Source organism: Mytilus galloprovincialis, chromosome 9 (assembly GCF_965363235.1).
Source record: "Mytilus galloprovincialis chromosome 9, xbMytGall1.hap1.1, whole genome shotgun sequence".
NCBI lineage: Eukaryota > Metazoa > Mollusca > Bivalvia > Mytilida > Mytilidae > Mytilus > Mytilus galloprovincialis.
This window is the reverse complement of record NC_134846.1, coordinates 67,230,247-67,248,685: the sequence shown is the minus strand read 5'-3', so window position 1 is coordinate 67,248,685 and position 18,439 is coordinate 67,230,247. Positions and strand designations below refer to the sequence as shown.

Here is an 18,439-nt window from a genome sequence, read left to right as displayed (position 1 = left end):
TTCCTGGTTAAAATTGAAAGTCACATGTTTTAAGGTTTAGTACAACCATGACAACATGCATTTTTGATAATGAGTCAACAATAATAACAACTACATTTATGCTTGCTTTCTTAAGCATGTTAAGACCAATGATTTGTATAGTAAGTCTTACTATACAAATCCTTGTTAAGACGTACATTATATAAATTGACTATTCTTGCATGCTTAAGTTATTATCTGATATGCTTTATTCTTGGGTGGTAATGTTCCAGACCATATGAGTATTTGGACCGTACGCGTACGGTCCGGACCGTATACGTATACTCGTACGGTCCGACCATACGCGTACGGTCGGACCGTATGAGTATACGCGTATGGTCCAGTACGAGCTAACCAGCTATAACTATATATGTTATTAGATCATATGGGTTAAATTTAAACAAATTAACATTAATCACAATCTTTATTTTTAGGTTTATTAATTAATATTATTACATTTACACGGATAAAATAAACAAATGAACAATTGAAATTAAATGTTTGTTTAACTGTATATATCTTGATCCTTATTTTGGTACTCTCAATCAATGTTACACTTGCTACCACAAGTAACGTAGTAATATTTTTTACATTTACATGTTTACAGTTCGTGTATGTTCCTTAGCATTTGCATTTTCGTAAAGTTGCTAAATATTCTAAAACAATTGTCCTCCCACATTATATTTACTTCCAATATTTTCAATTTTAGTGTTCATAATTCAATTATTTTACTGAGAGATCGACATGCTAAATACAAGAGATTAACAGATTCAAATAGCGTGAATTTTTTAAATCAATAAAATATAAAAGTGTTTTTTTTTTCAATTACAGTTAAACTTTTTTATATCAATTTGAGAATTAAGTTATATTGATCTGTTATATGCATCTAATTAACTTTGCCAACTTCTTAATATAAGTCAGACCGTGTATGAGTATTTTGAAAAAGTACGCATACGGTCCAGACCGTACGCGTACGGTCCAAATACTCATACGGTCTGGAACAGTAATAAATAAGTAAAAATATATGGCAGTCTACCACATGTAGAGCCGTTCTAGAGCGTCATAAATGTTTGTGAAGAATAACCCCAACTTCCCAATTTCAGAAACTTTAGAAGTCGAACGTTAACTGTTTATACCCAGGGCCTAAACGAGAGGCCAATTTAGACGGATCTCAACCGTGCGACTAGGCAGCGGGAGTCCCATATAAGTGAAATGTGTTCTAAAGAGGGACACCAAACCAAACAGATCCGCCGAAATTAACAGCGATCGATGTTCAGATGTGTCACCAGGACACACGCTCCATTAGTACTTCACTACTGACCTCTATTTATACCGGAGAATGTTGTAGTACTTTCAGAGTGACGGTGAAAATAAATAAAATATATTGCAAAAAAATACGGAATAATTGTTTAAATAAAATACAAATGATCAATTCATATAGTACTCGTATTCTGTTATATCATTTTATGAAAGAATTTTTTTTTTTTTATAGAGAATACTATTTATATCGATATATTTGTAAACAAAACCAGAGTTACCTCCCTGTTAACATTTATAACACATTTAATACTTGTAAATATCGATTACCTCCCTGTTAACATTTATAACACATTTAAAACTTGTAAATATCGATTAATAAAGTAAGCAAAGTACAATGTATGAACATTTCAGTATTACAAAGTATTTATAAAACTATGTTATTAGAAGACTGGAACTAGCTACGATTTATTTACGGAATATTAAGCCAAAAAATAAACTTCGTATGTTTTTTTCGCAACTCTGATTAATTGTATTGTTATCTGATCAGTGCTGATAACACAAATCTATTTTCGTATGCTTCATGTAGAATGTTAGATTTTAGTATAAATAAATTTCAAATTTAATATTTGTATAAAAATCAAGATTGACTCGTCCCGAGATATATGTGTATATATATATATGCAACTCGTCTAAACATCAGCCCAACAATGTTCGTGATGTTAGATCTGTAAATTTGCTTTATTTTTTTGTTCTTCCCTCGCCGGGATTCGAAATCGTGCTTCTGAGATATCGTGACACCAACATATATACATGAGAGTGACTCTCTCGGGGTGGGGTAGGGGGTTGGGCGGGTGTCACTTCCTATATATACATTGTGATAGGACGTGTCGATGAATCATAAATGAGGTAACTTTTTCCAGCTTGAAAATCTGAGAATAGGTGGGGGAAACACGATCAGAAATATATGATTTTAAAGGTCGATAAAGTTACAATTACTTGTATATGATGAGCCAAAAGGCCCGTCGTGGGTAAAGCTGTATGCGTATCTAGCTATTTAAGTTAAGTTTATTTTCCGAACGGACGGATTTGTCTGCATGTCCCGTGCGATGAATTAGCACTACGATGTCCTGCGATGTACTACGATTGGATAAATCAATGATTTGTATAGTATACAAATCCTTGGATAACTTAACTTCAGTGGTTTTATGCATTTCAGCCCTGACACAAATTTAGTCAACAAAACTTAAACAGACATTGTGATTAAATTTCACGAACCAAAGTGAAATTTATTTTAAAATACCAGTAAAATCAAATGTTTGAAAGCCTTCAAAAATCACTGAAGTGGTACTCAACTTTTAGTGATACTAGACTATTAAAAGATATGCTTTGTTTATAAAAGAGGGACGAAAGATACCAGAGAGACAGTCAAACTGATAAATCGAAAATAAGCTGACAACGCCATGGCTAAAAATGAAAAGACAAACAAACAAACAATACTACACATGACACAACATAGAAAACTAAATAATAAGCAACACGAACCCCACACTCCAGTAGACTATTGTTAACATCCGTTTGTGACATAAGATGACACAAGTATATAGTCTGTACAGTACGGGGAATCTGTATATGTCCGTGTTATTAAATATGAGTAATGGTATGCTATGCAATTACTTTTGGTGCATTTAACAATGTTATTTAAAAAGGTATGTTTCTCCTGTATCAACAGCTCCAGAAAGGACTTTGAAGTAAAGGGAAACAAGAATGTGTACCAAGTACACGGATGCCCCTTCCGCACTATCATTTTCTATGTTCAGTGGACAGTGAAAATGGAGTAAAATCTCTAATTTGACTTTAAAATCAGAAAGATCATATCATAAGGAACATGTATGATACTTCATCAAAAACTACCCGACCAAAAACTTCAACCTGAAGCGGGACAGACAGACAAACAGACGAACGAACAGACGGACGGACTCACAGACCAGAAAACATAATGCCCATAAATGGGTAATAATAAATTAGGCATAAAAATACTAAAACTCATTCAATGTATATCGAATTTTGGTATGACGATGCTGTTTCTTTGGCAAGTGTAGATATAATTTCTCCCTGTTCGTTAAAGTAAGTCTCTTCTAACTAACACATGATTGTTTATTTGGTTGATATTAGTAAAGGTATGATCATAGAAATAGATGATATTAAATCCGATATTTCAATTTTAGTACAAAAGCAGTATATGTACAACGATTTATTATAAATATTCTAATCTAAAACTAGTAGCATAAATTATCAACAAATGAAATGAGCATTTTTTTTAATTCGAACAGTGTTATATAATATAACTGCATAGATATGACATGTTTCCCCTTAAACCAGTGTTCCTCGACAAGTCTTCCCAGAACAGTCCGGAAATGGAAAGGTGTCTGGTATAATCATGGTTTCTGTTGTATATTCATGAACTGTTTCGTCTATTCCGTCAAATGTAGCCTATAGAAAACAGAAATAATTATATGGTAAAATGTTAACTGACTAATCCCACATTTATAGTTGTTTTTATTGTCTTTTATTAAAAATAACACGTTGATTACACATCAATAAGACAGCAACGTAATGACACTAAAAACAAAAAACACATGCATTTAGAGGTGAAAATTCGATTTAATAAAACCGGTTCGCCGATCTCAGAACAAATTAAAATTAATAAGTACAGGTTCACCGATCTCAGAATAAATTGAAAACAGGCAACATGAAAAGGCTACCGAACACCTATCATCCAAGAACTTCTCGAAAGGATAAAACGTTAAGATAAAACAAAAGTAGTAAGTTCTTGATTTGACTCCGATGCACGGACATATTCCATACTAATGAATACAGTTCAGACAAACCGGGGTAATTAAAACAAAAACCGGACAGTTCATCGTTGATAAGGTCGGTAGTTAGCCTCAAACAACATCAAACTACTTAGTTTTATAGATATAGGAAGATGTGGTATGAGTGCCTATGAGACATCTCTCAATCCAAATAACAATTTATAAAAGTAAACCACTATAGGTCAAGGTACGGCCTTTAACACGGAGCCTTGGGTAACACCGAACAGCAAGATATAAAGGGCCCCAAAAATTAGTAATGTAAAACCATTCAAACGGAAAAACCAACAGTCTAATCTATATAAAAAACGAGAAACGAGAAACACGTATGAACTACACAAACAGACAACAACTACTGTACATCAGATTCCTGACATAGGACAGGTGCAAACATTTGTTTATAGCATGATTTCATAAGTTTCAAATTGTTATTTTCATTTATTAGCAATGGTTCCTGGTTCGATACTACTGCTGTTGGACTTTTAGTCCCCGAAAATAGTATCAACTCTGTAGTCATCAGCGCTTCGTTACTGTCATCATTTAAAACATACTTCTTTTAGTACATAAATAAATCTTTGCCACATGTTAAAATAAAATTGGGAATAATACATATACTACGGTACCTGAATAAAGAAAGCTAACCAGCGGCCATTGGGTGGATTGGTATATTCAGCCATGTAAGTGTTGTTACCCTAAATAATGAAAAAGTTAAATGTTGGTTGGTTGGTTAAAATAAGTCTTCTTGAAAATATTTTGCTATTGGGAAAGTTTTCTCAGCATTTGAATAATTTGAGATTTTATTAGTTTTACTGTAATGTATGTTCTTTTGAAAATTATTGAATAATGTTAAGTGATAGAAGGTTAGCTAAAAGACTGACCATATCTTTTACATTTTCAGCAACCCATGGAACAATATGCGGGAAAGCTTTAGACGGATCACCAGGTTGTCCGATTACTAAACGGAAATCTCGCCTACAAAGAGAATTATCTTACTAAATATGATATCTAAATAATGATTACAAAAGAATCACCGAGTATTGATTGCATATAATTGAGAATAAAAGACACAACGAGAAAAAATAAATAAAAAAATATGAACTAAAATAGCCTTTACATTAAATGTGATGTCCTTTCAACAAATACATATCTACATGCAGATTCCATGTGGAGGACGAGTTAAATCACTTCTAATCTGCGAAAAGGTTTGATATCTCGCATCTAGAAACGCCATAAAAGTCGGGACTCAGTAGAGCATTTGTAAAAAAATAAACTTCGTTCGTTCGGTGACCTATAGTTGTTTTAAAATTTCTGTGTCATTTTGGTCTCTTGTGGAGAGTTGTCTCATTGGCAATCATACCACATCATTTTTTTTAATTAATCATGTTATAATAATGACTTTCTATGTGAATGGAAATTTTTAACATACAGGTTACTGACCAGAAACATTTTTTGGTTTTATCAATACTTATACCAGTATAAGTCCTTAAAAAGATATATTGAGCTGATCTGTAACAAAAACATCTCCATGCCTTATATATCATGTACTTTAGTACGCCGCTAGATTAAAACTGACGAGGAAAGGTAACACACGGCCACTGAAAGCTTTATTTTTGTAGAGCCCAGGTGGTCGTGTGGTCTAGCGGGACGGCTGCAGTGCAGGCGATTTGGTGTCACGATATCACAGTAGCATGGGTTCGAATCCCGGCGAGGGAAGAACTTTCGCAAATTTACAGATCTAACATTGTTGAGTTGATATATATATATATATATATATATATATATATATATATAATGATAATGTTAGACATACCTTTTGTTATCAGTGGTTTTAGCGTGGTATGCCTGTACTGTTTTTGGTGTTCTGTCAGTTTTTAAGTATATTTTACCACCCGTAGGTGTCTGTAAATATGAAAAGGTAGAAATCAAACTAATGATTTCCTTGACTGTTATAAACCTCAACAGTAGCTATTAATTAAATGAAATAATAACTATCATTAGCAACATCGAACGTGTTCAATTTGTAAAGAAGACGTCCAAGGGATGGTTATATATCTGCCCCCAGTCAATCTTTTGGATTTCGGTCATTTTGACAAATGACAATGCAGTACTTGTGAGAAGTTATATTTTTAGAAATCCATGCAGATATATCATGCATGTAGCAATGCAGTTGAATTTTTGAACAAAACCGATCGACATTAAATTAAAAAAAGGTCACCCTAAATCTGAAGCGGTTGGCTTAATTGGTATTTACGGGTCAATTAAATCATAATGATGACATAAAATGGACATCTGTTATAATCAAAACTAGTTGTCTCATTGACACTCATTCCACATCGTCATATACCTGATCATTAGGTAAGCTCTTCAAAGCTCGTAAATGTAAAGCTCGTAAACCAAAGAAGTAAGAACTGAAAAGATGAGAATCTTATGTACACCACAAGGTCGCTCGTGCTTTTGATACTATCAAACAAGTGCAGGAGCAGTTGAAAGTGCCTGTCTGTCCATCAACGGAGCTGTGTTGGACTAAAGATATAAACAGGTTTCAACCGATCATCGTCTTCATTTAATGAATACTGTAAATTTTATCTGGTAATTACCCTAAATTTTCCCTGAAAATCGTAATTACTCGAGATGTTTGACACATGTTTGAGAGGTATTTTGTATTTTTTCAAAATAAAGGATTTTGCACAATGAAATTCTCAGCTTTTGGGTATCTTGAAGGTCCAAAGCCCCCGCACGAATAACTGTCTCCTCCATACCTATAAGCAGATAAGGATAGTTTATAGTCATGCCCTGGTTTGATGAAATTGAAAGTTACTAATATCCTTAATCAGTACTTCACACTCCTATGATGTGAAACATGTAATAGAGATTCAAATTTAAGTTTAAGTTTTATATAAATATAGCACTAGAGCAGCAAACACTTTCATTCAATCTGCAGTCAAAAAAAAGAAAATACATATAAAATAATTATGGGATTTTGCGATTCCAGTGATATTTTAGTAAAATTTAGCTTAATCTTTATTATTCTTCATCTCACTAGAAATGACTTGTATAACATAAAGGTTCATTTTTATTGTGACATTTGGACAGTTTCGTTTTTGTATATTTCAACCGAACAATTCTCCAAGACGTGTTTAACGTTATCTTTATTTAAATAAACTACTTACAAATTCTTTCTGCCAACCCATGCCTGGTAATGTTGTATTCTGTAATTAGAGTGATACCCAGTAAGGAATTTGTTTTAGCGACATAATTTACAATCATTTAATTAATGCCAAGTGCTAAAGGTTGCACTTTGTAAATACAGCTGTTTCTCAAAACACGCCTCTTTTGGGCTTGAATATTCATAGAAAATTAATTTTGTTTGCTCTCAGTTATGCTCTCTGTGTTCCATCTCACGGAGACATAATAACTTGGGAATGTTACCAGTAAATAAACATGTGCATATTGTTTACATTGAAATCTGTGGTAACGATAAGATTTTTTTCAAAACTTCATAGTAAAATTGGTACAGTTTTTGCCGTAAAAGGAGTTCCTATGGGAAATTGCATTGTGAATATTTACAGAAATGCAAACTAAAAGTATTGTTCAGTTAAATGGCAAATTTGTTCTTGAGATAAACTATCTGTGGTAGCAGACCTGAGCTATCAATGAAGTGAGTATTGTTTTTTTTATGTTTCTGTGTTGATGGGCTCATTTGAACATTAAAATAAGGACCAACAATAAAAAACACTATTTTTTTGCTGTTGCTCTTCTTTTTATAGGTAAATTTTGAATCAAAGCTATCTATTATTTAAAAAAAATAAAACACACACAGTATATATATATATTAATGTTTAAATGAAATTGATATAGAGTAATGAGATACAAACTTTATTTTATTATAACCATACCGTGATAACAGATAAGAAGAATGCCCTCAGGGAGAACAGTAGACCTATTTCATGACCAGCCATACTATGTTCAGCATTCGGCACTTTCCTAAAAGTAAACATTGTATATTTGTAATTCAAATAATAAATCTTTTATTCGTTAAGAACTCCAAGAACTTCATGATTTTTTGATATGTTCTGTTTCATTCCATCTGAAATAATGCACGAACACAGATATATTTCATTCAGTGAATAGTGAAAAATAAACATGCTTATAGTTCTGATAGTCAACCCTATTTTTAGTGAGGTGCAACAATTTGTGTTTATGAAGTAACTGTAATTCTTCAAATTTGGACGTTTCTAGATTACACTTCTTTTTTAAATTTCGTTTTATTTCCTACAGTGTAGTTTGCGTTGAGCATTTAACGTGTTTAACTAAATTAAAATTTATTGCATTTTTGAATTCGTTTTCTATTTTATTTTCCAGAGACTTGGAGTTGAAGTTTCATAACATGACAACTTTCATAATTAATCTTATAGTGGAAACAAAAACATCGTATTTGACTGATACGCTGTACTGGTAAAACTAAACAAAACCTTCTGTTTATACCTTAGCAGTTTAGGACCATCCAGCTCACCAAAGTAGTAATGAGAATCGTCAGGTATAAAGAACTCATCTCCACCAGTTGTTACTATCATTTTGGGTATTGATGTGTACCTGCTATTATATGCTTGAAACAAACAAAAAAACAAAAATAATCATAATCATAATTATAATGATATAAAATTTTAAACTTTCTTTTAAAATAAATATTTCGTTGAAAATGTCAACAGCTACAAAGCGGCAATTAAAACACATAAGTCAATGGTATGTTTGCGGCAATTAAAACCCACAAGTCATGATCAATGGTATGTTTGAAACAAAAAACGATTATATAAATATGCACTTTGAAATTAAAATTATGATGAAAATGGGGAGAGGTATCCAAGGGGAATAAAAACTGACAAAAAGTCGACAAAAGACCGACAACGCAAAAAAAAATATATGAAGAGAACAACAGAAAATACAGCTTTACATATTGTCAATTTGAGACTATGGACAATAATGCTACAAGTGGGTTTGGATAACTTCAGTCCTTGTTTTAAATCGTCAACATTTGGGGAAAAATAATGTAACTTATGTTGATACATATGGAATACTTACAAATTGGATCAATATATGTGGCCATTTTAGTAGTGTTAGGATTATCCAGATCTTGAGTGAAATTTAAATGATAGTAGTCATCAAAGGCAAAAGTCCAACCATCTAAAGATCTGTAATGATGATGGAGACTCTATGGAAAGAAAAAATACAATGTCATCTATTCCTGATTTCTTTATTTCTTATTTAAGTTATAGGTAATCCTCTTGGTATTTGCGCTGTGCAGGATTTATTGTGGTTTCGTTTTACAATAAATGGTATGGTTAAGCAAAAGCGATGGTATGTGTGCACTCGAAACTGACTTGGTCCCTACATATTGTGTGGATGTATCAAGTTATGCCGGCTATCTGAACCATTTGTTGTCCGTTGTTCTAATTTGTTTTATGTCTGGTTGTTTTCCAGAAGGAATGGTGTGGTCTCTTTTACTGTGAATTTAGCGATTCAAGTTATATTCATGTCATGTTTTGTATTAACATTAACGGTACCAATTTTCCTACACCAGATGCGCATTTCGACAATACATGTCTCTTCAGTGGTGCTCGTGGCCAAAGTATTTGAAATCCAAAGCCTATATAAAAGATGAAGAGCTATAATCCGAAAGGTCCAAAAATTATAGCCAAATCCGTGAAAGGAATCAGAGCTTTGCATGAGGGAGATGCATTCCTTAATTTATGATAATTGCTAACATTTTGTAACAGCAAATTTTAATAACACAAAAAAATCCGTATTTTCATGCCAGTACCCAAGTACTGGATACTGGGCTGGTCAAACCCTAGGGGACTAACAGTCCACCAGCAGAGGCATCGACCCAGTGGTAGTAATAACATTAACGGTACCAATTTTCCTGCACCAGATGCGCATTTCGACAATACATGTCTTTTCAGTGATGCTCGTGGCCAAAATACTTAAAATCCAAAGCTTCATTCGGATTATTGCATGATAAAAGATGAAAAAGGTAAAATTCCTTTGAGAAGAGGGAAATATTTTTGGTCTCTTTTACTGTGAATTTAGCGAATCATATTATATTCATGTCATGTTTTTTTTCTAAAAGTTTTGTATACTTCGTTCGGATTATTGCATGATAAAAGTGCGCTAGATGAAAAAGGTAAAATTCCTTTGAGAAGAGGGAAATATTTTTGGCAAAAAAATGTTTTGTTGTCTATCTATAAGAATGTTTTGTTTTACTTTAGTGCTTTTACAATACAGTAAAATATTTGTTATACATGTATTTGATACTTTTCAGTTATTCTTACCTTTTGCATGTTAAGAAGATCCATTACAAGCGGTGCCATAGCAACAACCCTCTTGTCAACTGCAGCTGTTGTCCATGTTGTCCAGCCTCTCTAGGAATAATTTGTAAATTATAAATTAGACGTGTTGAATATTACTTGTTCACAATTTAATTCAGAAACCATTTATAGGCTACATAAAGGGAACACTGCTTTATTTTTGAACGATGAAAAAGAAAGCCCACATTTCATTGACTAACGTAAAAAATGTTTGTATTTTTGAGATAACTCATATTTCTGTTTCATTAGGAATAAAAAGTAAAATCACAAAAATACTGAACTTAGAGGAAAATCAATTCGGAAAGTCCATAATCACATGGCAAAATCAAATAACAAAACGCATCAAAAACGAATGGACAAGAACTGTCATATTCCTGACTTGGTACAGGCATTTTCAAATGTAGAAAATGGTGGATTAAACCTGGTTTTATAGCGCTAAACCTCTCACTTTCTCATCAAATTCCGTTATATTTACATTGATGCGTTAACTAAACAGACACAATAAATAATGCATATTTGATGATGTTAGAGAGAAAACAAATTATATATTAAAGGTTTAACTATGGTAAAACATAATCTTATATACCTACATATATATACATTTTTCTGTGTTCTATAATGTAAATTCACCAAAAAGTAAGATTTAAATGGTACTCTATTGTTTGACTAAACATTAATGGGCTAAATTTTTGACTGATTTTACCTTAGATGCTCCAGCAATGAAAAATTTATTGATGACATTTCCAGTCTTTTGTTTTGAAATGGATGCTATGGTATCCATTCCCCTTACACTAGCCTGAAAATAATAGTTACTGTATATATATATATAAGTGTTTAACAGAATGTGAACAAAAATAAAATGTATATTTATTTTAACGAAATATGTTGTGGCAAATGAAACACTATGACGTCGCGTACGGTGTTGGTGATAATACGGGTTTTGCTTTCCAGTTCGACTTTATTGCATTTGTTAGAAGTTTCGGAATTGATAACTATATAAATGTATATATCAAAATGTGCGTAATTAAAAGTAGAAATGGAATATGCTTTAAAATAAATACTTTTATTCGTTTTGTTACTCGAATGATCCCTTATAACACTGATTTTGAGCGTGTAGACAAGTAACACCGCAACATAAGATCAGCGTTGCTTTGAAGTTATTTTTGTAATTTTTTAAACTTATTAAAAAAAAGTTGTACTCCTAGCAAGAGTAGTCTTTGGTATTAATGGTGTATGTTTTATTTATGACGTCATCGTTAACTGGACGCGGCTGACCAGGACGAAAAGTTCACTTTGTTTTGTGGCCAAGCCGAAAATAGAAAAAAAAAATATGGATAGAGGTGAACGGTAAAGAGTGATTTTAAAAGGTAATTCAAATAGATTATTCCGAAAATGATATATCTTTTTCTTCCGTATATAATAAGGAAAAAAAATAAAAAGTTTTGTTACAACATTTCAAAAGATCGTGGCAGAATTAACGATTTTTTGAAATTTGTATTTCTGTCACAAAACCCAAATCTCGCATATATTTTGGAGCTCTTCAAAATTCGAACGATTGCTGCAGATCCAAACCACAATTTACATATCCACCCTTCCTGTGTCAATATCATACAATAAATATACAACTTTCTATGTCTTCAATTAGTAAGTATTGTTTGAATTATGTCCTAAATTGTTCATTTTATTAAATCCGTTGAAATGTCACACTCGCCGTTTTCTGACGTTTTGGCGCATTTGTTAAGTGTCTTATGAAAAGTAATAGGCAGTTGCAGTCTTTTTTACGATATGAAATTTTATTCAAACGTGAAAACTTTTTTTTTTAGTATATGAAAACAAATTGTGTCGAAGTTTTAAGAGAAAATATTGAAAAAAAAAATAAACGCGATCTTTTTGTTTTTGTCTAGTCAAAATGTCACAAAACGCCGTTTTTTACATTTTTGTTACAAGTATGATAAGTCATATTATACAGTTTTGGAGGGGGGAAATTTGAAATTATAATAGCACAAAAAAATATTATATAACATTAAAATCTACTGTTCTGGGATTTTTTTGAACCCATTTTCGATCACATGTTGGAAATATTAACGACACAGTCAGCGACTACTTTTGTCTAGCCATAATGTCACACCATGCTTTTTTACTTGTTTTGACGTTACATTCTGTAAAACTTGACATGTAGTGCCTAACGTCGCAAATTACGGAAGCCTTTACGTGCCATGCTAATGAAACTTTTTCAAATTTGGTATAACGAATTGTGAATTTGATATAACAGATTATGAATTCGATATAACAAATTATCAATTTGATATAACAAATTATCAATTTGATATAACAGATTATCAATTTGGTATCACAAATTATCAATTTGATATAACAGATTATCAATTTGATATTAAAATTATCAATTAGAAATAACAAATTGTCAATTTGATATAACAAATTGTCAATTTGATATAACAAATTGTGAATTACTCTACCAATAGTATGATTTAATTATAATAATGAGAATGATTGAAACTGCGTAACCTAAATTGGCGCATTTTTTTGTCTATTGATTCATTGTTTATCTGACGTCCAGCGACAAATATGTCATTGAATGCTTATTCAAAACATTCTTAACAGGTTTAATGTTTCTGAAACCCTCTCCCTCTCCTTTTAACTTTTAATTGAGGCAGTTTGGAGGACTAGTTTGAACGTTCTCTATTCAGTACATGGGACCTGGTGTCTTAGAACGAACGATTATAATAGAAAAAGGATCAATTTATATTGCACATTTTCACATCCAAAAGAATGAATAGTGTGTTTCTAGGGACTTAGGAACATGCAAGGATAAAAATGCTTCCCCTTCCTCAAAATCCTGGCATGCTTCTTTATCAATTTTGATGAGCACATACAAGGATTAATGAAATTTTCTTTATAGATTTGTTTCAATATTTATTTTGTTTGCAAACTTTTTATTAAAAACAAAGACTAATGCGCGAGATCTAGAAGAGAAAACCTATGCACAATCAGTGCAAAAGGGATCTGATATATCAAATTTATAAATTTCTATTTCAAATTATCATAATTTGTTATATCAAATTGATAATCTGTTATATTACAATTTATTTGTTATATGAAAAAAGTAAATGTGCATGGCCCTCAAAGACTTCTGTAGCAAATATCTTATCATGCAAAACCATAACTTTTTTTATATATTTTTTATTTTTGATACAATATCTTAACAGATTTTTATCGAATCTAATTAAAATAAATATCTGTATCTGTTTCTGCGGAGGACATTTTAGCGCATTGGTAGGACATTTCAGAGAAAAAAATCTAACGTTTTAGCGGCAAGTAAAGCCCATTTTAGCCCAAGATTTTCAACCAATTCAAGCGAAAATGGAAATTATCAATGCCCATTTTAGAGCAATGCTTTAATCCTTTTTATGATTAATGATTGATCAATATTTTTTTTTAAATAGAAGCAAGACAGCACAATTTAAAAAATTCATGTCCATTAAAATATAACACTAAAATTTTAAAATCAAATTTGAAAAGTCCGTTCTAGCCTGGAATTAATATTCCAGAGAACGTACGTAATGGACTCTGGGTATACCCCCTGTACAATACTGTTCATAAAGTTGCAGTAGGAACTGATTTTTCTCTTTATCGTGTCTAGATTGTGGTGCACATTCGTCTATACATTGTATTTTTATTTATGTTATTGTTTGCAATTTGATGATAGTATCAGGAAAAACGTAAATAGCTGAGTGACAACTAAAGAATTACTTTTATTTCCATGATGAATCAAAGTGAACATATATATACATACAACTTTAATGTAAAGCCAGCATAAATTAATGCTCAACTATTATTCAACTAGGAAAGTTAACGCTAAAATGGGCTATCGAAAATACAGCTGAACGGATTAATCCTGCGCTAAAATGGGCTCTAATGTCTGCGCTAAAATGTCTCCTAGTAGTTTAACATTGTTCGCTAAAATTATCTGCGCGGCAGCGCCCATCTATTTTCTTGTTCATAGTTGCGATTAAATTTTCTTTTGTTTATGTAATTGGCAAATTTGATTAAATTAATTTTATTGTGGTTAATTTTGAATTTGCTTTGAACGTTTGATTCTTTTAATATTAAATACAGGCGATGAAACAGACGGTTCAACTGATACATTTTTTATTCGGAAATTTTCAAAAGCGGATAAAAGAATAAGCCCTTGACACCATTTGCGAGTATGATGGTCTTGTTAAACAATGATAGTCCGTCGGAAGGGGGCGATAAATGACTGACCCGGGTTAAGAAAGAGCAATATCTCTTGCACGTAAAAGATTTAAATTTCGAAAAGAACAGGCTAAGGCTACAAGGAAGCACTCGCACCCTCAAAGTGGAAACGGATTAATATAAGTTGTAATAACTTGTTTCCCAATCCACTATAAATAAATATGTTTAAACTAAAAGAAAAAGCAGCAGAAAAGACAGTGGTTTAAACTTTTTTTAAATATCATCTTTCAATTAAAAGAAAAGAAAGAGAAGATATCTTTGCTCCAAGGGGATACTAATGTAAATGAATATTAGTTTTCTGTTTTAATTTAACTGTACTAATAAAAATATATGTGCCGCTTTTGCATTTCGGTTCTATACGTAGCAAGTCAAGCAAACCGCTCATATAAATTATGCTGTATGATTGAGCTGCACGAAATGAAAAAAGTACGACGTTATTTATACAATTCATGAAAAATAACGTCAAACTAACGTTACCAAAACTAACACCAACACCGTACGCGACGTCTATACAAAGGTTTTACTATTATAAAAGACTGTCAAGGTATTCCAATTAAAATATGCGGTTGTTTTCGCTAGTTTAACCCCCCAGTGGAAATTTTACATGTAAATCCATAGCTAATATATATGCAGGTTTCTTTAATTAAAGATCTTATTTTGTATGGTTGGTGTGGAAGTTGATTATTTCATTCAAAAATTAAATAAGTCGTATTATTTGGTTACCAATAAAAGTTGTAGATAAGTGCAACTAATATATTAATATACCTTAGTCATAGGAAAACGTAATAAAAATTCTGGATCCGATGAATTCTTTTCAACAAATGTTTTCCATGTCCATGCGATAACAGCATCCTCTTTCCTCTTCTTCTGTTCTGGATCATCCTGTTACAAATCATACAACATTCACATGGGGAACATATTCATTTTCAAATTTATGCAAAGTGGTGCATTCAAATCAATAGGTAAGACTAGACGATTTTTTAAAATTATATGCCATTTAACGATAATAAATGTTTTCCCTCATCTCAAGGCCAGGTTAATGTTGTATTGTAAAAGTTTCTATAACAGGATATTTATCTAAACTAAATTGAGATAAACTAGAAATGTAACGGTGACTTGAAGTTGCTTAAACATTTGACCCTTGGTTTTTGTTGAATGCTTTTCTCATTTACAAGTACACCGCATATTCTTATTTTTGTATTGTCTTAAATTTAAGAAGGATCAGTTGACAAATCAAAATTTGTAATTTTACAAATTTGAAAATTTGAAAATTCATTCAATACTTAGTTCAAGAAAATAGACGGACAGACGTACAGATTCCTATCAACGCAAAAGCTCTTTTGTGGTAAAGATATAAGACCACTTTCATACTTCTATGAACAGGTTTGTGTTTAAACTATCCGAGCATCTGTTTCATCTGTCTAATCAAACACAATTTTTAATCTGAAACTAGTTTGATTACCTTGAATACGATTGGTTGGTTAGGTATCATTTTCAAGTCAGCACCAATACAACCTGTCGACACAGCAAAGGCTATAGTCAGAGCCACAAAGTTATCACTTACAGTAGGTGGTCTATGGGAAGAAAAAAATCATAATGTTTAACTACTCAAAGAATGTGTCTTTAACTTTTTATTAAAGAATAAAATATCTTAATCTTTTATATAACAACTAACAATGTGTATATATGGATATAGAAAATACTGTATACTGTTACAGGAAATATTATATGTATATGTATATGGTGACCAATCAAAATTCTATTGTACATTCAGTTCAGGGGTAATATGTTCTTGCATCAAGTTGTTGAAATAACCCGTTATATATCTTTTATTTTTTTTTAATTGAATAGATGCAATTAGTATAGTCACCAAACGTCTTTTTTTGCTTCAGATTTTAGTTTTGGTGAGCGTATGTTTCTATGAGCTATTTATTCTCTTTTTGATACTCACGCATCGGTATTTGAGCCACCATCAATCAGCATGAAAGCAGCATCTTTATACACTATTTTGTCTGGTATTGTTATTGCTAAGTAATGCCACCATATCGGATGATCTAGTCTGTCCTCTAAAAAAGGCAACAAACATGATAAAAGATATTGTTAGATTAAACTGGCATTGGTATTTGTTAATTATACATCCAAGGAAATTGGTAAAATAAGACTAATAACATAAATGATGACAATTTTGATTAATAACTTGAAACAGTCAGAATAAACTGTTTTGTTGAGTATTTCACAGTAGGCATCGTGCTTTGTTGATTGTTTTTATAAATGGTGAAAGATTATAACAATAAATACTTTGAATTATAAGTTACAGATAAAAAAAATGCATGTTAATATTTTTACCCGTTTTCCATTTTTGTGAAGTCATATTTATCATATACATGGTATATCCAGGTCCTGACTCTTTCCCAATCTCCTCAAACTTGTAATACGGGTCATTCCGATATACATAGTCGTCAAGAGCTGCTGGGAATGCTCCATGAATAAGAATGCCAAGCACAAATATACAGAACATCATTATCGTATTGTTCGGTACAGGAGCACGTGAAGTTGTATATCAAATTTAGATAATATTATTAGATTGGCGATCAGCCTTTATTATGTTTGTGTAATCAGTTATAGTAAGATGTTACATTGACCTTTTTACTGTGATAATGGCCTTAAACATTGATAACTGAAATATTTCGAACCCTGTTTTCTAATTCTGAGAGAGATGACTGAGTGCACACTTAAAAGTTTCGATAGTGTAGTTTCTGGTTATGCTAGAGGATACTTTGTGGAGCCTTTAATGGTTTGATAAAACATTTTTTTTTTCAGATTGCCAATTTGCTTTTATTATGTTTGTGTAATCAGTTATAGTAAGATGTTACATTGACCTTTTTATCGTGATATTAACTTTAAACATTGATAACTGAAATACTTCTAATGGTGATTTTTAGTTTAGAAAGAGACGATACTGTAGAATATTTCCACGTGCTTGTGATGTATGTCATTTTAGTTAGCAATAATTATGGGTTCCGTTTGCCTTTGAAATTTCTTTCCACGGTATAGGCTTTGTTCATTATGGAAGGCTGTAGGGTGATCTATAGTTGTTAATTTCTGTGTCATTTGGTCTTTTGTGAAAAGTTGTCTCATTGGCAATCATACCATATCTTTTTGTTTTTATTCATATGTTTATTATATATGTTAATTCAATATTATAGTGTTTGAGTGTAAACATACTCATCCACGCTTGCTAATACTTTTTACAAATTGGGTCTTAGATGGAGAGTTGTCTCAATCATACTAAAATTTCTTGGAATTTGAAACGATTGTCATACAAGTGAAAGGTTTAGTATGCTTTAAAACCAGGTATATTCCACCATTTTTTACATGAAAATATATATTTATACCAAGTCAGGAATATGATAGTTGTTACCCATTCGTTTGAGCTTTTAATTTTGCCATTTGATTAGGGACTTTCTTTTCAGAATTTTTCTCAGAGTTCAGTATTTTGTGATTTTATATTTTTTTTATATCTATTAAACGTTCACAACTGAAATATTTCTAACCCTGTTTTCTATTTTAGAGAGAGATGAGTGAGTGCACCCTTGAATGTTTATGTAGTGATGTTCGAACCTTCTAGTTATGTCAAAGAATACTCTGTGG

General features: G+C 31.7%; 1 protein-coding gene across 1 annotated transcript; it reads right to left on the bottom strand.

Moving 5' to 3' along the window:
* Positions 1-3,514: 3,514 nt before the first annotated feature.
* On the bottom strand, positions 3,515-17,367 carry LOC143045722 (autocrine proliferation repressor protein A-like). The gene is made up of 14 exons (XM_076218435.1): positions 17,135-17,367; positions 16,740-16,854; positions 16,251-16,362; positions 15,554-15,670; positions 11,217-11,309; positions 10,478-10,567; positions 9,228-9,357; positions 8,634-8,754; positions 8,045-8,132; positions 7,319-7,357; positions 5,959-6,047; positions 5,027-5,120; positions 4,772-4,840; positions 3,515-3,768 (listed from the first exon to the last, which is right to left on the bottom strand). Exons 1-14 carry the CDS (start codon positions 17,307-17,309, stop codon positions 3,649-3,651), a joined length of 1,452 nt encoding a protein of 483 aa, XP_076074550.1. The 5' UTR covers positions 17,310-17,367; the 3' UTR covers positions 3,515-3,648.
* Positions 17,368-18,439: the final 1,072 nt, after the last annotated feature.